Genomic DNA, 23,103 nt, shown 5'->3' with positions numbered 1-23,103 from the left:
GCTCCCATTGGCTACCAGAAAAACACAGCCCTGCATGATTGGTTCAGGCGCATGCAGCCTAACCCCGCCCCTTCAGCCCTCAGAGTAGCCCATTGGAGGAGAATTGAAGAAAGGCCCGCCTCCTCGCGTCGTCCCCTCCCCCCTCGCCTCTTAGGCCTCATAGGGCAGTTTTAACCGCCAAAAAAGCCTTCAGGCCTCAAAGAGGGGTTAAGATGGCGGCTGTGGGAGGAGCTAAAGGGGTCCTTATCTGTGTCTTCTTGTTAGGGAGCTTGTAGCACCCTTGACTAGACTCAGTGAAAGGAAGCATGAGCTTTCCTTAGACTTAAGTCAGCTTCCTCAGACGCTTTATAATAATATATTATATAGATATAGATATTATAATACACACACACACACACATATATATATACACACATATATATAATATCTTGTAACACCTTTAAGACTCACTGAAAGGAAGAAGTGGGCAGCATGAGCTTTCCTAGACCTCAGTCTACTGCTAGGGGATTCTGGGAACTGTAGTTTTGTGAGACATTTAGCCTTTTCTATCAGAGAAGGAGCCAGAGCTCAGTTCTCAGGATTTCCTAGCATTGAGCCAAGGCAGTTAAAACGCTCTCAAACTGGATTATTTCTGCAGTATGTTTTGGACAACTGTTTTAAGTGCTGTAGCTGCAACCTATGGAATCCTGGGATTTGTCATTTCACAAGGTCTTCAAAGAGAGCCAGTGTGGTGTAGTGGTTTGAGCATTGGACAATGGCTCTGGAGGCCAGGGTTCAATTCCCAGCTCTCCCATAAAACCCACTGGTGGCCTTGGGCAGGTCACACTCTCTCAGCCTCAGGGGAAGGCAATGGCAAATCTCTGAACAAATTTTACCATGATAGAGTTGCAGGCCCACAGCAATTCATGTAATGTTATGTCTGTGCCCATAGATGGAGCCATTTTAGCTTTAAAGAAGTGTATTACCAGCCTCCTTTATCCAAAATGCTTGGGACCATGAATGTTTTGGATTCTGGGACACTGGCATGTATGTAATAAGATAACTTGGATGTGAGACCCATGTTTGAACATGAAACTCATTTATGTTTCATATACACCTTATACACATAGCCTGAAGGTCATTTTATACATAAGGTTTCTACATGAAAGTGTCTGTCCAGTGAAACATCAGAAAGCAAAGGTGTCGCTTATCTCAGCCACCTGTGTGGACAATTTTGGATTTTGGAGTATTTTTGATTTCAGAATTGTGGATGAGGGGGATGCGTTGATTGTGATTTCCTGCATGGCAGAATGGGGTTGGACTGGATGGCCCTTGTGGTCTCTTCCAACTCTACGATTCAATAAGAGATACTCAATCTGTATTAATGTCTTTGGACTCAAAATGTGTGAAGGGATTGGGAGGCTAGATTTACTGTAACCAGAAAATGTGATCCGTCTGCAGTTGTTGGGGAGGGAGTGGCGGGGAGACAGAATCAGAGAGAGGGAGGTTTGCAGTGGATGTTGAAGCTTGATAGCACCCAGGAGACCATCTTTGCAGTGAAATGAAATTACTTTTCACTAGCTCTCAGAATGAAATATCATCAGGGAAAATTCTGTCTTCACGTGCTTCATGCACTTTCATTGTAATATAGTCATTAAGTTCTTCCTAGATCTGGACTGTTACTTTATAATGAGTCGAGAATTCAGTTGTATAGCTGCCTCCTCATATCAACTGAACAAAAAGCAAGAATGGTTATTTTCTATCCTTGGCAGCCCCATGAGTTTTAACATAAATTTTAAATATTAATAGTCTCCAAGAAATAGATTGCCCTGGCTGTTCTGCTACTTCATGGCAGCTTATAATAGGCATGTTGTTGATGCTGTTGGTGAGAAAGGAGAAAAAATTGGCATTTAGACCTGGACTTGCAATGTGTTTTTCACTGAAGATTCATAGACAAGATCATTTAGAGTTGATAAGTGCCAGGGGTGTCACTAGGGGATGACACCACTGCTCTCCAACATTTGCCTTTTGGAAGAAATGTGGTGTGGTGTTTACCTGCATTCCTTTAAAAAACTGAAAATATGGTGTGAGTGGATGTGGCTCAGTGGAAGGAGAAAGGAAAGGCTCCACTTTTTTATTATTTTTCTACAAAAAATATTTAAAACATGACATCTTACCAAATTTTCACTTTAACCACATGCAACTATGCAGACAACTTGCTGTTTGAAACTTTTAGAGACAGAAGATTAAAATGTACTGGAGAAAGGAGGGAAGGAGTTTGGAACTTGGGAAATTTTGCTTGCGAAGGTCAAAGGGAATAAGGTGTTCAATGAGGTCAATAATGTAATTAAATCCTTGTCCTATATAGAGATTTCTAATTGTAAATAGTGTTTTGATTCTAATCTCTATTCAGACGTGCAGGAGGGGGCACAGGTATGTGTAACACTGTTTGTGTATATGTTAAAATTATTCCATTAAAAAAAACTAAACAAAAAAACCCCTACATGCAACTATGAACATGTAAATACATTTAGACTGTGCGCATGATAATGTAATTTAAAGGTATAATTTTAATTTTGCTAGTTGTTTATATTGCAACTATTGCCATTGTATTCATTGATATACGGGAATAACTGAGTAATATTAGTACAAAAAACATTGCTCGGGATTCTGTATGGTGTGGTATGGGAGGAAGTCAAAGGTGGGGTGACACCATGAGTTATTGCACTAGGTCTGTGGTGGCGAACCAGTGTCATGCATGCCAGAGAGGGCATGCAGAACCCTCTCTGAAGGCATGTGCATCGTCGCCCCTATAATGGCAGAGGCCAGGAGGAGCGAGGAAGAAGGAGCGCTCTATTTCTCCACCCTTCCCACCCCAGAAAGCTGGGAGACGTCCCACTCCTGGGAAGTCCTGCCCCCCGGAAGTCCCATCCCCAGAAGTCCTCCCCCCAACACCAGGTGACACCCAGTGTGGGAACACACTGAGTTGGGGCACTTGGTCTCTCAAAGGTTCACCATCACTGCTCTAGGTGATGCCACTCCTGATAAGTGCCATTCAGTAACTACAACTGTGTTGGTCAAGAATTCAAGTGTGATTTTTCTGCTGTCTTATTCAATGCATGGTTGCATATAGAGAGGGCATTCTAAACCCTGTTGATGGGTGTAAGCATGCAGACAAAATATGAAATAGGATAAGCCTGTTTAATATTGAAGCAAATTGGAGTGGTCTTCAGAACTGATTTTTTTTTCAAGGAGTGGGTGGTTAGGCTACAATTTGAACAGCTTATATGAAAGGCATAATTGTGCCCTTCCTAGTAAATGACAGCTTTCTGCTTTGTTGCTGATTGGCACTACAGTTAGGTGAGAATTTTGCTTCTTTGTTTTGTGTTGTTTTAAGAAGACCTTATCAGAATTTGCTAATATTATCAGAACAACACAGGAAAAACTTAAGATTATTTATTTATTCCATTTATTTATTATTACCTTTCTCCTAGTGTAGGACCCAAGGAGACTCATGAACAATAACACAAAATTAGTTAAAAGATAACAAAATAAAAAACACAATGAAAAGACTGCCATTTTTAAAATCATACATTAAGCAAAATGAAATTATTTATAATGTACAAAAGTTAAAACTAAAATGCCCCCCCCCCCCATACACACGGAAGAAAGCACCTTGCAAGCAGTTATTCATGAAAAGCCTGCTTGAACAAGAAGGCCTTTGCCTGCTGATGGATGGAGTGCAGAGAAGGGACCAACCTAACCTAGCCACCCGTGGATGGGACTTGGACAGGGTGGGAACAGCCACTGAGAAGGCTCTGTCACCAAATGGATCTGTGACGTGGCATTTGAATAGGGATGATATAAAAATGAGAGATTCATCCGTCTATCCAGAGGGCCTTTTATTTTTATTTATCTGGAATACCCAGCTCTTTTAAATATCTGGCAGAGCTTCTCTGAGTGGACCAAAAGTATCAGGAGGCTGCCATATTAATTGCTGTCATTAGTCAGGGTTTTATTTATTTTTTAAAATTCAAACAGTATTTCTATTCCAAACAGTATTTTTATATTTAAATCCTAGCAGTATTTATATAGGGAGAAACAGAGGAAGGCCACATACTAGATGGATGGAGTCCATCAAGCAGGTTATGGGTACGAATCTGCAAGAACCAAGAAAAGTAGTGGAAGATAGGGAGTCTTGCGGGAGTCTCATGCACAGGGCTGCCAACTAAAGGGTAGTTAACAACAACAAAAATGTATAATCCAGACTTTTCTCTGACAACTTCCAGCATCAGGTGCATCATTTTATTCCCGTTTTCAGGTGGGTTTCTTTTTAATTTCATGATAAGGACAATCTTTCTTTCTGCACTATAGGTTTATAGTGCAGCCATGAAATGTCATTTTAATCCTTTTTAAAATTTATCCAGAGTGGAGAAAATATCACATTTAAACCATAGGATTGTCTCAGCAAACCATGCCCCAGTTTAAAACAAAACAAAACCTCTGGAAGAGTCCTGCACCCCTTCTATACTGCAAATCTTTTCTACAGATCTCGGGATTCCATAAGATGTTGCCATGGCAGTTAAAGTGGAATCGCAGTGCTATAAATCTGTAGTGTGAAGGGGCAGATTCAAGAAATCACTACAAACAGCTCCACTAAAGAATGGAATGAGTGGATGTGGATGCAATAACAGCTGGCAAAAGATAAGGAGCTCTCAAGCTTCTCTAGACAATCTGGAAGAGCCAGATACATATTCAAATAGGTCAGTGGTTCTGAACTATGGTTGCTGCCACTCCCACAACTTGCTCCTCATCTTTAACAGCTCCTGGGCAAGCAGAGACAACATGGTTGTCTCTATGCTGATGATTAATTGTGCTTCTTGAATTTGTCCTAGCTGGTTGGGGAAGAATTTTGTTTGGCTCATGTCTGCATAAGAACACACCCTGTAAAAAATCATAAATAGAATGGAAAGGAATTTGAATTTTTAAAAAGTCATATAAGGAAGGAAGCAAGTGTGGTAGACCACCCAACCCTCACTGACTGTACAAATTCAGTTTTAGCACCTAATATAATTTAATAGAATGACCCCTTAGTATTGTCTGGGTTTTGGTTCCAGGATCCCCGTGGATACAAAAATCCATGGATGCTGAAGTCCTATTAAATACAGTGGTGAAGTAAAATGGTGTTCCTCACATAAAATGGTAAAATCAAGGTTTGCTTTCTGGAATGTATATATTTTAAAAAATGTTTGCAAGCCAGGGATAATAGAATCCATGGATAAAGAATCCATGGATATGGAGGGTCAACTTTATAGTCAATGGGAAAAGGAGGGAAATCACCTATCCACAATCTGTTAAATCACCATATTCAGAAAGTACAAGTGTACAGATCAGTCAGCTCATAGGTTATGATTCATGTTTTTCCAAAGTCCACTGCTGAGGTATAAATATCTTTCAAAAATAGAAACATCATATAAAAGTTAAGTTGAAGCAAAGCATTTTCTTTCAGGATAGGTAGATGTGAGCTACACACCATTAGATAATTGCACAAAATAAATTTATTCCTCAGACATCCAAGATAGAAAGTGCTTGGTCTTTGTGGTTTGTTCCCTTTGTTTAAAGATGTGCCATGCTGTGACACTTCAGGGTCTTTAGAGAAATGTTCTCCACACAATTTTTTGAATTTTCAAACCAGTTGTATCGTTTATACTGTTAGTAAAATTAGAACAGCTACACTTGGAGCACCCAAGTGGGGCATATAAGCATGTCTTCCTTGATTAAAAAAGAGCTGTTAGTTTAGGAAAAGGCAGGTGCTGGTGAAAGATATTTCAGGTCCCTTCTGTTCACATGGAATACAAGCCCACAGCAACTGCTGTTGCCAAGAAGAAAAGAGCAAGAAGCCAACGCAGGAGTGGTGTGCTGGGCAGCATGTCCTTATGTGTCATTCTTGTCCGGTCACTTTCCTTTGGACCTATATTAAGAGAAAGGAACACTTGTCAAGTGAGGAAATCCAGTAGAGAGATTTTGTTTCAAGAACATTGATAACATCACTGGATGGCAGGCTTACACTTTGAGCACAATGATACAGATAAATGATACTTAAGAGATAATATTACAGTTCCGTTGTGTGCTAGTTTTGTATCTGTTTATCATGCCCCAAGAGCCCTTGGAACTGTAGTTCTGTGAGTTGGTAGGGATAAGAACTGTCAGCTTTACAATCTTCATACATAGGATACTGCATGTGTGTTTCTACAGGTGTAGCTGTGCCGGGGGGACAAAAAGAGCATTGCCCCCATAAGAATTTTGCACCCTGAACATCTTGCGTTGCATACAGACACTGAAAATGCTTCACTTGTAGACCACTTTTATTTGTTGCGTTCATATTCCCTTGTTTAACTTTGCCTGCCCCATTTCTTTGGTGCTTTAATTTTATTTCTAAATACTCAACTGGAATTTCAAATTGGAGCAAGAAAATTTCATGAAGAGGGGCAGGATTCTCATTCGGGGGGGGATCAATACCCTCATTTTGCTGCCTACAGTACAGCCCTATCTGGTTTCAAGAGAGCTTATGTTTTTAGTATAGATGTCTATCAAGCCCCACATTCACTCATTACACACCCAGGGTTCTAGTTAACAAAAGCGTAAATCATGACAGCTAAAGAAACTTGGACAAGATAACTCTTCCTCCTATTATGGATCCAAGTGAAAACAGAAAGCAATGCAAGGAGTGGCTCTCATAAATAGGTTTTTCTTACTGTGTGTTCTGTTGGTTCCTCTTGCATGAAGTTCCAGCTTGGGTTGCACAAGGTGGTTATTCTCCAATAGCCGTCCCTGACTTGCCAGTCTCTGTAGCTCTTCAAATACCTGAGAAGATGGATTGTAGAGTAGTTCTGTTACTAAGGAGCACACTCCTTCAGTATATTAGGATTCTACAAACACTGTTTTAACAAGATTAGCTCTTCCAAGCTTCCAAGCTCATCCAGTTTGAGACCTCTTTAATTGCCCTGACTCAGTGCTAGGGAATCCAGAGAATTGTAGTTTATTGTGGTCCCCTGAGCTCTCTGCTAGAGAAGGCTAAATGTCTCACAAAACTACAGTTCCCAGAATTCCCTAGCATTGAGTCAGGGCAGTTAAAGCGGTCTCAAACTGGATTATTTCTGCAGTGTGTTTTGGACCTTAGTTTCAGTTATAAATATGAAGTTTATTGCAGAGAAACCTGGTAAATCCACCAATGTGGCCTTTCCCAAACCTGGAGCCCTCTAGATGTGTTGGACTATAATTCCCAACATCTCCAGGACGGTGCACTGTACACTTTTAGGTTACTGCCGCTGAGAATTCTGTTGGCAGCTAATTAGCACTGTCAATTACAGAACATTCAGTTTTTTAGAATGACATTTTGACTTCTTTCAGTATGGGGAAATCCCTTAATTGATTACATGTGTATTTGATTTAAAGTGTCCAAATGTTGATTTTGGGTTAAAAATTAGAAAGGGTAAATGATGCCAGACTGAAGATAAATCAGACAGAAAAGTAATCAGATCAATTATTTGCCAACAAGTCTGAAGGAATTTGTGATTCAAATTTTCTGTATCTATAACTATATATACTCATGCATCTGTCTAGAAATTTTAGTCAAAAAATTGAGTAAAAAAACCTGAGTTGACATATCCACGCATCAGTGTAAATACTGTATCTTAACTCTTACCAAAACAGGAACCATCTCCTTCTCCAAGCAGAGTGGTAAAAGGAAGAGCTTAATCCACCCTGGGAGAATCTAAAAGAAGCACTGACTCCCTCTACTCTCTTCGCCATGGTATTAGTTCTAGCCTTGAATGCCTGGATAGGAAACTGGCGGTGGCAGCAGCTTTTGGGGGCTTCCCATCAAAGAAGAGTTGAGAGAGGGGGTCCGTGCTTCTTTTAGGTTATCCCAGGACAGACATAGGTCTCACCTTTTGCTACTCTACTCAGAGGAAGGCATGGTTTTCATTATTGATAAGAGTTAACACTGTACTTTAACTCTTGCCTTTACATCATTTTTGAGATGTTCATGTTTTCTTAGTCCCATCTATGCCTGGTCGCCTCCTCCACACCTTGTACAGCCACCATTTGCCATAGGAGTTTATCACACGTGAGGAATTTCTCTTAATTTCGAATGAAAAGAAAGTGGGGCCAGAATGCATTCACGCAAAGTCGCTAGTTTAGCGAAATTATGTGAATGCTCATTGCATTTGGACTGGCTCCCCATTGCCCAAAAATAGCATGCCATTGCCTGAATTTGCATGTGGCAGTCCATCACGCAATAACGTGAAACCCCATGATTGCGTTCGGACTGACTTCCCATTGCCTGAATTTGTGTGTGGTAGTCTATCACACAATAACGTTAAACCCCATGATTGCGTTCAGATTGCCATTGGATTATACTTCCAATTTCCCTTGTCTGATAAACTCCATAGTTTCCTCCCCATCCAACCAACCTTTAGGGTGAGTACAAACAGTTATGCCTGCTGAAATTTTGTAAGTTCTTTAGCATCCTTTCCCTTTGCTTCATCCTTTACATCCTTTATTCCGTGCTCCTAAGTTTTACCCTCAATTTACCCATATGAAAATCCATAATTTTGTCGGCAAAACTTGCTCTTGTCTTATACATTGGGATATACGTTACTGTCACTTCCACCGTATTTTCAAAAAGAATTGTTCGCCCTTGTCCCACTAAATCCTGCTGCAACCTATGGTCTTTTGAACTCAGCATAAAGCAACTAAATTAGTTATCTTTTGAACAATCTTCTGAATTCCCATCCTAAGACTGGAACATATTGTTACTAAATAGATTTTTTTCCTAATAGAAATAAGGCTGTCTGAATTTGAGGGAGAACTCTAAGCCTTTTAAATACATGTACTGCAAATTGGCTTCTGCCATGCCCAGTTTTTAAGAATTGCTTCTTTAACATTCTGCCTGAGAATCAAAAACTAGCTCACTGTACTGTGATCAAGGCTGCCCAACTGAAAAGTGGAGAGGTCTCCTGTACCTTTAATGGTTATGTAGAAGAGGGACTTCCAGAAGGTGCTGCTTGTTACATACTGTAGTTGTCTGACAAGCAATGCCTGCTAAAATTCCTTCTGTGCGACCATTAAAGGTAAAGGAACTGTTTAGTTTTCAGTCTGGCACCCCTAAGTGATCACTGGTTGGTCTTCCAGAGGTGTAGGAATACAGTTCCTATCAGCCCCCTCTCATTCACAGTGGTCAGTGATTATGACTGGTGTTGTCTAAAGCATTTGGAGGGTATCTGATTGCTTTTTCTGTGTTATTCTTCATGTGCCCAATTTAATTCATAAATTATAAATTTCTCAATGGGAGAAGTGCAGTGACGTTCACACAAATTATCTGACAGAATTGACTTTCAAGACTATTGCATCTTGATCAGAAACTATCACCAGCTGATTACTCACTTCTATATTCAGCAGAAAAGACTTTTTGGCCTCTTCCAGAATTCTCTCTTCAATAGCAGAGTCCATGGGGAGACTGTTCATCCGAGCTCGATAAAGCTGCTTGAACTTAGAGATATTGGTGACTCCAGGGAAATTGAAAAAAGACAGTCCTTCTCCAGTACTAGGCAGCTGGAGAGATTTTTGAGCAATTTTCTTTAGAATCTGACCTCCAGACAAATCTCCCAGGTACCGGGTGTAAGCATGGGCCACCAAAAGCTCTGGTTCATATTGGCCCACATGATGTACCCTGTCCACATATTTCTGAGTTGCCTCATGACACTGGATCTCCTGCCTCCATGTTGAGCCATAGAAATACTCCAAGTCTTCCTCCAAAGCAGTCTTGCGGTTCAGCTCATTTGGGAAATAAACAGGGGCATAGACTGGGTTGTCCTTATTCCGTTCAGACTCTTCCTCCAGCGCAGAATAGATGTAGTAGAGTGAAGCTAAATACAGCTGAAACAAAGGACAGAGAGGAGAAGAATAAGCTTAGTATCAAAGTGTCCCTTTAACTAGATAACAAAAGCCCTTGTATATCATATAGTGCTAACATTGTGCATTCTTATTTTATTTATTGAGACTTATACCCCATCTTTCTATTAATAATAAATCCATAATTGTATTATCTACAATCCATATTGATCTTTCTATCTCCCCATCTGTTTGCTATACAGTTTTTGACCTATGCATGGTTCAGACTCTACCATCATTTCAGAAAAATGGTAAATGGATGAAATCCATAAGGACCAATTTAGCATACTTTTTCATTTCAGCTAAATATTTTACTTTCAGTATGGATGCCAGCACACTTTTTACTAGTCTGTCTACAGCTGGTACTGAATCATTTCTCAGTACCTTGAAGGAAGACTGTAATGGGACAATTTCAGTTTATACTGAAATCCTTTCACCTGACACCCTTGTGGTTTCTGCCTGTGTTTCACTCAAGGAAAGAAGGGATGAGAACATTTTTGCATGTTGGTTGATCCTAGATTCAGAAGATTTCCCCCTGGGCCTTTTAGTTAATGCTTTTTAGAAATGTTAATATAGCCATGGTTCATGTTAAAAGGTGATATATAACATATCTTTTATTTTTCTCTAAAGGTGAATGTTTGCCTTCTGTGATTACATTATTTTCATATCTGGATTTTTCCACTTGTGGTTGTTTGGCTAGATAACTGGGAATTGGCCACCATCCAACAAGGCCTCCGTAGCACAGCATTTTCTTAAGCTTATTATTGTTGTTTTGTTTATACATTCCATACTTGGGAGGTGCAAAAAAATCCAGTACAATCTGCAGTATTCCTAGGCTTGCACCTGTGAAGTTATAGATGTGAATGATGAAGCCTGCTCCTGGATAAAGAGAAGCAGGAGCCTATGACCTACAAGTGTTTTGCAGAAAAACCATTACTCCATGGGGACTGCATGCTTTATATGCACAAAGTATCAAAGTAAGTTTCCTGTCTCCAGTGAGAAGGAGCTAAGCAACAAACAAGATGTAATGACAATAATTCCGTGGCTTTACACATGGAATGGCTGAGACCACATCTGGTTGGGCCTTCAGGAAAGATGTTTGCCTTCGAGGGCCACTACCAGTGAAACAAGATGGCCCTGAACTGCATGAATTAATGGTATGCTCGTATAAGGAACCTTCACATATACATCTTCCTATCCAATCATCCTGGATTGTGTCTAGAACTGTCCTTGCCCTGTAGTGTTCTGTTCTCACTCACAAATAATTGTTTTCGAAAGCATAACTAGATAATTGAGAGCAGAAGTGCCCCAGTAGCACTTAGAAAAACATGATAATCATTTTATTAACATATTAAAACTTTGCCGATCTACACCATCAAACATCTGGAACAAAATTCAAGTATTATCCAACTAGAATCCAACCCATTCAATCAATAGGAAATTGGTACCTCAACATATATGTAAGTGGAATCACAGAATAATAGAGCTGGAAGAGACCTCACGGTCAATCCAGTCCAACCCCTTGCCCTACAGGAACTCATAATCAAAGCATCCCTGACAGATGGCCATCCAGTCTCTGTTTAAAAACCTCCAGAGAAGGAGACTTCACCACACTCTTACTGTCAGGAAGTTCTTCCTAGTGTTTAGGTGGAATCCCTTTTTCTGTACTTTGAATCTATTGCTCTGTGTCCTAGCAGCAGAAAACAAGCTTGCTCCATCCTCTATTATTATTATTATTATTATTATTATTATTATTATTATTAGCTTTATTGATAAAGTGTCGTAAATGTACACAGCGCTATACAAAAACCAAATAAAATCAAGAATATATAAAAGGCCTGCCGATGGCATACAATCTAGAGGATAAAACAACAAGTTAGAAACAATGTGACATCCCTTTAAATATTGTGTTATGTTTACTCAGTGGGTCTTCTTAAGGGTAACAAGTGGATTTAGGACATAAAGCCTAATTAAGGAGACCGAGTTTAATGTAAGAAAATCCCAGTAGCTTTCCCAGATTTGCATTCCTGACAACAGGCTGCCAATAGAGAAAAAGAGTCAAGATGTGCTTGTAATTGTTTAGGTAAAATCAGTGTGCTGGCTTTGTGCAAGTGGCAGAAAAATGCTTCTACTTGTGTTAATCAGTGGCACATGATTTATGCTGATTCCCTTCTGTACTGTCTCTCTCCTGGGCAATATCTCATCCTGTTTGCCAACCTCCAAGACTCGGGGCATAATAGACTGTAATGAGTGGAAATTAATGGGTGGACTTGTGAAAATGAAGTGCCGTGTCTTGTGCAAATAGAAGTGTTTTTCACAAATGGAAAAATGCTATTACAGTACAATTGAGTAAATATGATTCTGTCTAATTCACTGGCCGCGACCTTTATACAGGAATCATGACTACATTGACAGCCTGTTTATAAAATACTTTCTGTCCCTTTCTGTGTTACAAATAGAAAACTAGAACAAGATACGTGTTAAATATTAACAAAGTTCCAGGAAAGTTCTGTTGATGTGCAGTAAATGCCAGCCCATGAGATCCTACAATCCTTGTGGGATAATACTCTGGGGCTACAATCCAAAATGGTTAGAGAACAGAGGTTCATCAAAAACAAAAACACTTGTACATAAATAATGTCATAGAATTTAGGATATCAATATTGAAAGGTAGATGGGGTGAGGGCAGGAGGGTGCTGGGTGCATGATTTCCATGATCATAGCACAAACTATGTGACAAAGTATATGTAAGTACAGCTTTCCTTGACCTTAGTTGGGCAGCTGTGCAAACAAGGAAAGTGCTCTGAAAAGACCAACACTTTTGTTAATTTGGGTTTATTGCTGAATTTTAGCCATTCATATTACTTCTCTCATGCTAGCTTGCTGTACCTCATGTTGTGGGTTGGTGAAGGGAGCAGCTGTAGTGAGAGGGAAAAAGCAAAGCTAGGCAGCCTGGTGCCTCCCCCCTGCCATATTTTGGATCTGGGCTACAAATTAGAGAGCCTTGTAGCATGAATCTGCTTTTGCCTGCAATAGCTAAAGTTCCTCCTTCTCCTGCTTAATCTGTAATTTCCAAGCAGAGGTAGTAAATGTGATGTTTCAGGTATTGTACTGCAAACTCCATCACACCTACTCATCACAGTAAATGGTGAGGGATATTGGGAGTTGTGGTTCAACAACATCTGGAGGGACACGCATTCCTTACTCCTGCTTTAATGGGACAGCAAATTTCAGTCACCCTTGGGGATCAAGCTGTTTTCAACTGATAGGTTATTTCCTATATATTTTAATATGTATATCTTTGATGTGCTAATCTCCTGGAGCCATTCAGGTTATGCTCAGATAATGAAATCATCAGCCTGAATCTGACCTAAGATAAATATTTCGTTTCTGCTATCTAACTACAAACAAGCACACACAGAGAAAGACATATGTAAAATCCTGTCTGATTTCAGAAACTAGTGTCAAACCTGGTAAGCACTTGGAAGGGAGACCACCAGGAATACCAGATGCTAAAAGCTATATTGAGAGGAAAGCAGTGGCAGACCACCTCTGAATAATTCTTGCTATGAAAACCCTATGAGACAGCTTCCATAAATCAGAGTTGACTTAACAACAAAAAGCAAGACTGCATGTTGCTGAAGAGATCTGAAAGCTTATGTCCCCCATGTATTTTTTAAACCTTAAAAGCAAATGTGGGTGTGAGGATTTGACTGAAGCAATGTCAGTCAGACAGAGAATACTTGATCCTTTCTCCACACCATTTTCCAGATCAAAATTGCCCCCCTACATTTGACCAAAGTTGCCATTAGTAGTCCCAAACTTTAAAGAAGCTATTTATGTGTAACACATTTATTTATTTAGAGGATGTTTGCCCTTGCCTTCCTCAGAAGCTGAGAGAGTGGGATTCATCCAAGGTCACCCAGTGGATTTCCAAGGCTGAGCGGGGATTCAAACCCTGAATTCCTGAACAGTCTTAGTCCAGCACTCAAACTACTGCACCATGTTGGTAAACCAAAGGAGCCCCCCAAGGTGTTAAAGCTTACCCCCTAGGAAGATTCTGTTAAGAATTATGGAATTATTTCTTCTTCTCTCATTCACCCTATCTGGTTTAATAAACATGAGCCAACCAGCAAAGAATGGAAATCTCCAGGCAATAGTCCATTTTATTTCCTTGGTAATATATTAGTCACCTGGGCTAGTCTTTCAAGCATGTCACTGTTGCTTCCATAGCTACCTCCCTGGAGTTTTCTCTCTCACTATCTCCCTGTTGACTGTTACATGGGTGCTTCTGCCTACTCACACCCTATTATCCATTCAGGAATTAGGAGTGACACCCAGCCATTATTTCTAACTGGTTCTACTGGACTGCACCAAAGAATGCTCAGCATTTTTAAAAACCATCTAGTGCTGTCAGATGTGGCACACTCCTGGAAGGCAGAATTTGTTTCCGTCTCCAGATGAACCTAGGAATTGTGCTGTTGTCCCTGGCATGAAGTGGAATTCAGTCACTGCATCACAGAAATATATGCTATTATTAAATTATTATTCAGTTAAATTATAATGACAGTGGAGTATAAAATCAAGGTCAATCTTAGCTTTTTAACTTTTCTTAAGCATATATTTTAATTAGTTATCAATCCTGGTAAACCACAACTCTGCAAATTTCTCATAATGGTATCTTGCTCTCAGAAATCCCCTGGGCAAAATATTTGTGAGTAACCACCCTACAATAAATATTATAACCAAAGAAGCACACAAATTAGAATTGTTACCCATTTGAAGAAAACTTTTTGGGTGGCTAGTCGTGTCTGTTTTGGTTGATCAGTCAATCAGTTTAATTTGTATGTAGACAAAAAAGTTCAGAAGCAAGGACTATCCTCTCATTTTTAAAATAAGCATCTATGTGTGGAGAACATTCCCAAGAATTCTTCTGAAAGGCTGATAGTACTGGATGAGGATTGGGAAGATTAAAATTCTAACTCTCCTGTTAAATTAATTTTCAGCACAGAATACCTCAGAAGGCTGTAATGAGGAAAAGGATGGGAGTAAAGAACTATGCTCTGAGCATCTTGAAGTCAGGATTAAGATAAAAATGTAATTAACAATACTCTAATTGGTAGGAAAAGTTTCTTATAGCATCCAAGATTTTGTACATACTTGTATGAAGGAATGTGTATGCTTTTATTTGTACCTCTCTCCATAGAGAGCCATTATGGTATGGTTTGAGTACTGGAACTGAACCTGGAGAGCAGGGTTGGAATCCCCACTCAGCCTTAGAAACCCACTAAGTGACCTTGGGCAAGTCACACATTCTCAGCCTTAAAAGGCAAAGGTAAAGGCAAACTTCCTGGGAACAAATCTTGCCAAGAAAACCTTAGGACACATTCACCATAAGGTCACTATAAGTCGGAAACAACATAACGGCACATAACAATATTTCTCTTTCTATATATAATCTCTATATAATATTATTAATATAGAGTGGGCCCTTGTTATCCACTGGGATTTGGTACCGCGACCACCCAATGGATACCAAATTCTGTGGACATGCAAATCACAGATTTGAACATTGCAACCTTACTAGTTACTACCAAGGAGGGCAGACCCAGTGAATCAATTATCCAATGAGGAGTTGATAGCCAGGCCAATCTCACTGAGGCACCTCTACTTGGGAGTCACATCAATTCAGGCATTAATTGGAAATGGTTAGAGCAGCACAGTTCTAAATACTTTAAACCCTGAGGTTCAAATCCCTATTCATTGAGAAATATGCTATTAAACATGCTATTAAAATGGCAAAGTATTTCTACATTTCTTTTATCAGCGTGGTGTAGTGGTTTGAGCATTGGACTACTACTCTAGAGACCAGGGTTTGAATCCCGGCTCATCCATAAAAACTCACTGGGTGACCTTGGGCAAAACCAAAGTGAGCAGATGTCCTCACTGCAAAAGAGGACAAGGCACTGTAACACGTAGATCCTCCAGATCAATGGAGGACCTGACCAAATAAAAGCTAAAAACACTCATATAGAAATGGAAACCCATGCTTCTTAGTCCTGCTTGATGGAAGGTTGAAATGGATGGAAGAGGAGATAGAAGGTTGAAATGGATAACATGTCTTGGGAAAAGTGGATGTCTGGCCAAACTGGGCAAGTTATTATTATTATTATTATTATTATTATTATTATTATTTATATAGCGCTGTACATACAAAGTACATACAAGTCACACTCTCTCAGCCTCAGTGGGCAATGACAACCCAACTCTGCAGAAACTTGCTAGGCTTGCCTCAAGTCAGAAATTATTTGAACGCCCACAACACCAACAACAACAGCAAGACATTTCTACTCAATTTTTTGAAAAATTAAAGCAATCTCAAAGTTTCCCTTTTCCAGATTGCGATTCCACTGCCCCCAAGCAACCCAGGGAACCCCGGTTACCTTAAATTCACGGAGTGACACCTGTCCCTTCTGGAAACTCTTCATGAATTCAGTGTTTTCTGCCTGGATGTGGACCTCTTTGGTGCTTTCCTTCAGGGCTTCTGACAAATCCCGGTGGGACATCCTGATGAGAACAGAGAGGGACATAAAAAGCGATGTTTAAGGTTGCACCTGCACTGCAGAAATAATCCAGTTTGAGACCACTTTAACTGCTCAATGCTGGGGGTTCAAGGGAAAGACACAATTTGGAGTCAGTTCTTCAAGGAAAAGACACCATTTGGAGTCGAAACTCTACTCCAGAGTGGTATTTATTCTCAAGGACCACAAAGATCCCTGTGGTCCCTTGAAGGCAGACAGATTTTAGAGGAGAATAAACCTCCAGCTCACTTAAACATCAAATGTTACACTCAAATGGCATAAATGGCAATGTGTACTGGGTGACCTTGGGCACATCACACTCTCTCAGCCTCAGAGGAGGGCAAAGGCAAACCCCTCTGATGAAAGCTTGCCAAGGAAACCCAGTGATAGGGTGGCCATAAGTTGGAAATGACTGAAGGCAAACAACACACACACACACACACTCTACACGTATCTGTACATAATATGTGTAGAGCCTATACGAGGGCATATATGTGTAGCGGTTTGAGTGCTGGATGACGATTCTGGAGATTAGGGTTCGATCCCCCCGAGTGACCTCAGGGAAGTCACACTCTCTCAGCCTCCGAGGAGGCAGTGACAAATCCCCCCCACACACACACTCTGAAGAAACGTGCCATGAAAACCTTATGATAGGGTCTCCATAAGTCAAAAATGACTTGGAGGCACACAACAACAGTACACATTCAGAGATTGGGAAATTAAAAGATATAGCCATGCTAGTCTGTAGAATCAGTACAGCCATCATTAAAATTGGACCTGCAACTTCATTTCCATACACAAAGGACTTGTAATTTGAATTGATATCCTCACATACTAACGGTATATATATATATATATATATATATATATATATATGTCTGTCCCTGGCTTCTACTCCACCAAATGCATCTGAGGAAGTAGACTGAACTCTACAAAAGCTCATGCTGCCAATTTCTTTCTTTCAGTTACTCTCAAATGTGCTACAAGATCTCTCTCTATATTATATTATTATAAAGCATCTGGGGAAGTAGACTAAAGTCTATGAAAGCTTATGCTGCCCACTTCTTTTTTCAGTGAGTCTCAAAGGTGCTAGCTTCAAGAGCTGGGAAAAGTTACTTTAACGTCCCAAATCCCCAGGCCAGCATAAGCAATGGCTGGGAAAGGCTCTGATATACAGGTGATGCAGGCGAAATGCCAGCATAAAAAAACCCACCGGGAGACCTTGGGCAAGTCACACTCTCTCAGCCTCAGAGGAGGACAATGGCAAATCCCCTCTCTGAAGAAAGTGTCAAGAAAACCCTATGATAGGGTCCCCATAAGTCAAAAACAGCTTGGGGGCACACAACAGCAACAACAATAGTACACATTAAAGTTTGGAAAAGTGACTTTAACGTCCCAAATCCCCAGGCCAGCACTAGAAAGACTGATAATACAGACTCAGACACCCCTGTATATAACCAGAGAGAGAGAGAGAGAGATGCCAGGCGAAATGCCAGCATAAAAAACCCACCAGTTGACCTGGGGCAAGTCAAGTTGACTTGGGAGGCACACAACAGCAGCCACAATAGTACACATCAGAGTTTGGAAAAGTGACTCTAACCACCCAAATCCCCAGGGCAGCATTATAAAGACCCTGATAATACAGGCTCAGGCACCCCTGTAGATAAGCACAGAGAGAGAAAGTGCTGGGATGCAGCGATGCCAGGGGAAATGCCAGTCTTGCCCACCTGCCCTTACCTCTCTGAGGGCTGCGCCATCCTCGCCTCTTCTGCCTCCTGTCGAGACTAGAGCGTCCTCTCCCTTCTTGCTTTGGCTGCTTTCTCTCTCTTGCGATCCCGAGTCAGAGAAGCGTCTGAAGTGTTAGGCAGCCCTGTGCCTGCATCCTCTTTATTTATACGTTGCTTTGCGGATCACGTGCTGCACTCAGAAAACATCTGACCTCAGTCTACAGTTCCTTTTGCACAACTTGCAGAAGTTTATTCTTTTCTTCCTTTTTTTTTTTTTTTGTCCTTCCCTTCTTCTCTTTCTCTCTCATTGCTTCCCCTTTCTTCCTCCTCTAGGGAAGGATGGAAAGAGAAAGAATAATAAAAGTCACTTGACCCAACTTGACAACTTTAAGCACAACAGGATGCCCAAGAGGAAGCTCTGTAAATTAAATTAAATTAAATTAAATTAAATTAAAAATACTGGGCACTTTGCCCAGCCAGATGATTAACCCCTTTTCTTCTTCCTTGCCAGAGAAGCATATATACAACTGGCCCTCCACAACCACAGATTTTCTTTTTATCCACGGATTCGAGCATCCACGGCTTGAAAATATTCCCCCAAAAATATAAATTCCAAAAAGCAAACCTTGACCTTGCCATTTTATATATAAGGGACACTATTTTACTATGCCATTGTATTTCATGGGGCTTGAGCATCCATGGATTTTGTTATCCATGGGGGGCCCTAGAACCAAACCCCAGCAGATACCAAGGGCCCACTGTATTTTGAAAAAACGCAGGGGGAGCTGTGTTGGCCATTTAACAAATACAAACAAAAATCCATCACTGATACCTTTATTGGCCAACCAAAATAAAGGTATCACTCCGATGGATTTTGGTTTCTATATATTTTGAGTCTGACTAGTTGGGAGCTGTGATTCCGCTCAGAGTACATGCTTTTTGGCTTTCGTTTAAAAAAGAGAAGGGAACAGAAATTTGTTCTGTAAGATTATTTCATGGGAGAAATATTAACGGTACGATAGTGGTGAAATACAATCCCGCTACATCAACCTAAATTTTTGCATGAGTTCTGTCACTGAAGAATAATGGTTAGCTCAATATGTTCATGTCATAAATCTTTTGTTGTCATCTTACTTTTTCATGAGTATGGAAGATGACGTAACCCCATCCCATTCCCCCCATTTTTGTCTCAAGGAAATAGGGTCAGCCTAAGCAGGACTCAAAATAAACATACTAGAGAAGGCTGACTGAAGACTCTGCAAATTAATAATGTTTGTCTTTTTTAAAAAGAGGATGAGGAATATGGTGTCCCTCAGTTGTTGCTGGACTTAGCTCCCATCATCCTTGACTACTGACTATATTATCTGGGACAGATAGCATTTGAAGTGCTGCATCTGCAGGGCCACTCATTATCCTTCTCTGTTTGCCTGCCTTCTATCTCTCTTTTCTTGTTTTTGGGGTATTTTTTTTGCTATTAATGCACAGTTGTGTTGAGTGCGCGTGTGCACACGCACACACACACACACACACACACACCAATAGTGGTAGCAACTCAACAAGATAATGGCATGAATTAAAATACACGATTTAGTCAAAGAAGGCATGACTGTCAGCATACCAGGGGTTTGTTTTACTGCAGTTTGAGCTATAAAAATAGCAGCAGTTAGTTGTGACAGAACTTGGAAAAGTTATTAGTTTGACTGTCTATGGAGAGTTGCTCAAAAAAAAAAAAAAAGAAACTTTTAAAAGCTCCAATTTCAGAATGGGAAGTTCTGCCATTATAGAACCTCTTTGGTCAGCAGCAGTCTATCTCTGCATGTAACACTGGAGGCAGATAAATGGAAAAGCACTGCTGTTGCTTTCATGATTTGCTTATCAGAGCTTCACAGAAGCCAGATATTGTTAGACAAAACTTTGATTGGTTCAACATCACTGTGCTTTTAGGAACCCACAAGACAAGCTTTTTCTTGGCATGGAGATTAGTGGACCACATAGAAGTATCTGCAAATCAAGCTGCTGCACAAGGCACAGGAACACAGAGAAGATTTTAAAAGTGGGCAATGGAAAGCAAACAACAATAATAAAACTCAAATTAATGATGGGAAGTATAGTGTGTTGAGAAGAGCCACAATGAAAACTATGGAGGACAAAGTGTGGCCTGGCCATCCACATATTGCTAGATTGCATCTCCCATCAGCCCTACCCCAGATAGCCAATGGTCAGGGATTGTGGGAACCGCAGTCCAAGCCACACACCCTTAATATAAATATCTATGCTTTATGGGTCAGGCAACCTGTAGCTCTGAGGCTAAAGTCAAAAACCCTCTGAGTGATCAGCCCAGGCTTCTGGCATGAATAACCCACCCCTAGCAACATGAAGGAAAGAGAGTGGGGAAAGGAAAGAGGGAGGCAGAAAGAGGGAGAAATGGGGGCTGGGTATCAACTTTTGCCTCTGGCTTTGCCCATTACCCATACGTGAGGCACCTGACCATTTACCCCCCCCCCCCCAAGGAACATGACCCCAAGAACAAGGATCCCCAAATGCGATCATTCCATTACTGAAATGTAGAAAAATGCTGAAGCAAAGGTCTATTTAAATTTGTCTTAGCTGAAGAGGTAGACATTTTGAGTGAGCTGGGTGCATACTTAGGACGTTATCAGACAAGGGAAATTGCAAGTATAATCCAATGGCAATCCAAATGCAATCATGGGGTTTAATGTTATTGTGTGACAGACTAAAACACGCAATTTCAGGCAATGGGAAGTCAGTCCAAACGCAATCGTGGGGTTTCACGTTATTACATGATAGACTACTACACGCAATTTCAGGCAATGGCAAGCTATTTTTGGGCAATGGGAAGTCAGTTCGAACACAATTCAAATTCACATAAATTCGCTGAACTAGCGAATTCACGTGAATGCATTCTGGCCCCACTTTCTTTTCATTCAAAATTAAGAGAAATTCCTCCCGTGTGATAAACTCCTTAGGCAGTATGACATGCCATAGCATTGCCTCTGGCTCAGCTGAGCTTCTTCTCAACGTCTGTTTTCTTCTTTCAAAGTAATTGGAACCATTTAAAACACCACCGTAAAATATTCTCAGTTCTACTGACTTATTCCCTGGCCAATAGTTGTGTTACAGTTGTATTCATTCTGAAGTATAACATAAAACAGTTACACAGTCCTGCCAGAAGTCATAATGTACCCAACATCAGGCTGATGAATCTTCTCATGGGACCAAATTTGTGGGTGAATATTTAATTGATCCATGTGAGATGACTACTGTGTTGTGTTCACCAATTACTGAGGAACTCTTGACAGAATCCAGTTTAAGAAAGGAGTAGCAGAGATTAAAGCTTTCAGAGTGGATGCTTTTCCCACAGCCCACCTGAATCACATAGGATACTTTCAGGCAACCCATTTACCTCATGGAAAACACAGTAATCATGTTACCCTAGGAGTTTCGCTGTCATCACCCATCTGATCATCAATTCTGCCCAGTGGTTTTTGGTCATTTTTTTCCGATGAAAAGGGGGGGATAGAAAAGGAGCAATGGAGGTTAGGCAATATGGTACATGTGATGTCACAAAGACCTTGCATTTGTCAGTGATGAAGAACAATTCATATCCAGTGGGATATACTGGAGAAAGCAATGGACTCTGACCAGAGTGACCTAGTTTTGAAACCTTGTTGTTGCTGCTGTTGCGTGCCTTCAAGTCATTCCTGTCTTATGGCAAACCTAAGATGACCTATCATTGGGGTTTCTTGGTTTTTTTAGAGGGGGTTGCCATTTCCATCGTCTGAGGCTGAGAGTATGTGACTTACCCAAGAGTTTCCATGGCCAAGCCAAGATTTGAGCCCTGGTTTCCCAGTGGCCTCATTCAATGCTTGAAACAATATACCATGCTAGCCCTTGCTCAGCTATGAAACACATTGGATGACCTCACTCTAATCTACCTCACTGGATTGCTGAGGAGACAAGCCAGATGTACCATTAATGGCTCTACCATTAAGCTGGGAGACTAGGCCACCAATGTGTTTCTGATCTGAATGTCTGTGATGACATAATAAGTTTTCAATGACCTGGGATTTCCATACATGAAGGGACACCATCTTCTCCTACTATGTATCTACCTGAGCACTGGGATCTGCCAGAGAGTCCCATTTGTGGAAGCAATACACTGATATGAATTCAAAGGACGCAGTTTTCTCTGCAGTGGCACCACAGATGTGGAGTGCCTTCTTGGAGACAGAATTGGCACAAACATGGATTTCAGTTCGGCACAAGCATAAAATGTGGCTCTTTACCACTTTACTGTGTCTAAGGATCTTGAACTGAATCTGTATATAAGATTTGAAATTGTCTTAAACTGCTTACGTTGTTTAAATTTACAGTGTTTTCTATTTCTCTTTATTGTTTTAAATGCTTTCTTTAAATACTTCTTTTTGTCAGAGATTGTCTCATACAGGGCATGATTTTAAACTGTACTAGGTAGCAAGTGCTAGAAGGCAAGGGTCGGAGGCCCCATTACTCTTCCTGACCCCCAATTACTTCTCTCTTTAGAGGATAGAGATATCTGCAGAGTCACACAACCTGTTGCCTTTTTGCTTTGTTCCATGTTGAAGATGCTTTTCCATTGCCAGCACTGATGGAAGATTAATCTGCCCATCCAGTCAGATTCTGTACATAAAAATGGTAATGGGTACCCTCTTGTTCTTTGTCTCAAGTGGAACTGTTTCTAGGCACAGCCCTATGGCAAGATCTCCACAACTAATAGCTGGAATATTTTATTATCAACTTCTAGAATTTTAATAGTTTTGCTTCTTTGCCTTTCTAAGGGATGATTGTTCTTGTGTCCCTTC

At 40.6% G+C, this 23,103-nt stretch overlaps 1 protein-coding gene across 1 annotated transcript; it reads right to left on the bottom strand.

Annotated features, from left to right (window-relative positions):
- Positions 1-3,420: 3,420 nt before the first annotated feature.
- On the bottom strand, positions 3,421-18,490 carry HMOX1 (heme oxygenase 1). Its single transcript, XM_089528076.1, has 5 exons — positions 18,252-18,490; positions 16,377-16,500; positions 9,427-9,918; positions 6,735-6,843; positions 3,421-5,950 (listed from the first exon to the last, which is right to left on the bottom strand). The coding sequence occupies exons 1-5, from the start codon at positions 18,269-18,271 to the stop codon at positions 5,823-5,825; spliced, it is 873 nt and encodes a 290-aa protein (XP_089384202.1). The 5' UTR covers positions 18,272-18,490; the 3' UTR covers positions 3,421-5,822.
- Positions 18,491-23,103: the final 4,613 nt, after the last annotated feature.

The sequence above is a fragment of the Sceloporus occidentalis genome, unplaced genomic scaffold, assembly GCF_023333645.1.
Source record: "Sceloporus occidentalis isolate IW3139 unplaced genomic scaffold, rSceOcc1.0.p SCAF_5, whole genome shotgun sequence".
Lineage (NCBI taxonomy): Eukaryota > Metazoa > Chordata > Lepidosauria > Squamata > Phrynosomatidae > Sceloporus > Sceloporus occidentalis.
The sequence above is the reverse complement of the archived record's forward strand: the minus strand, read 5'-3'. Positions and strand labels throughout refer to the sequence as shown.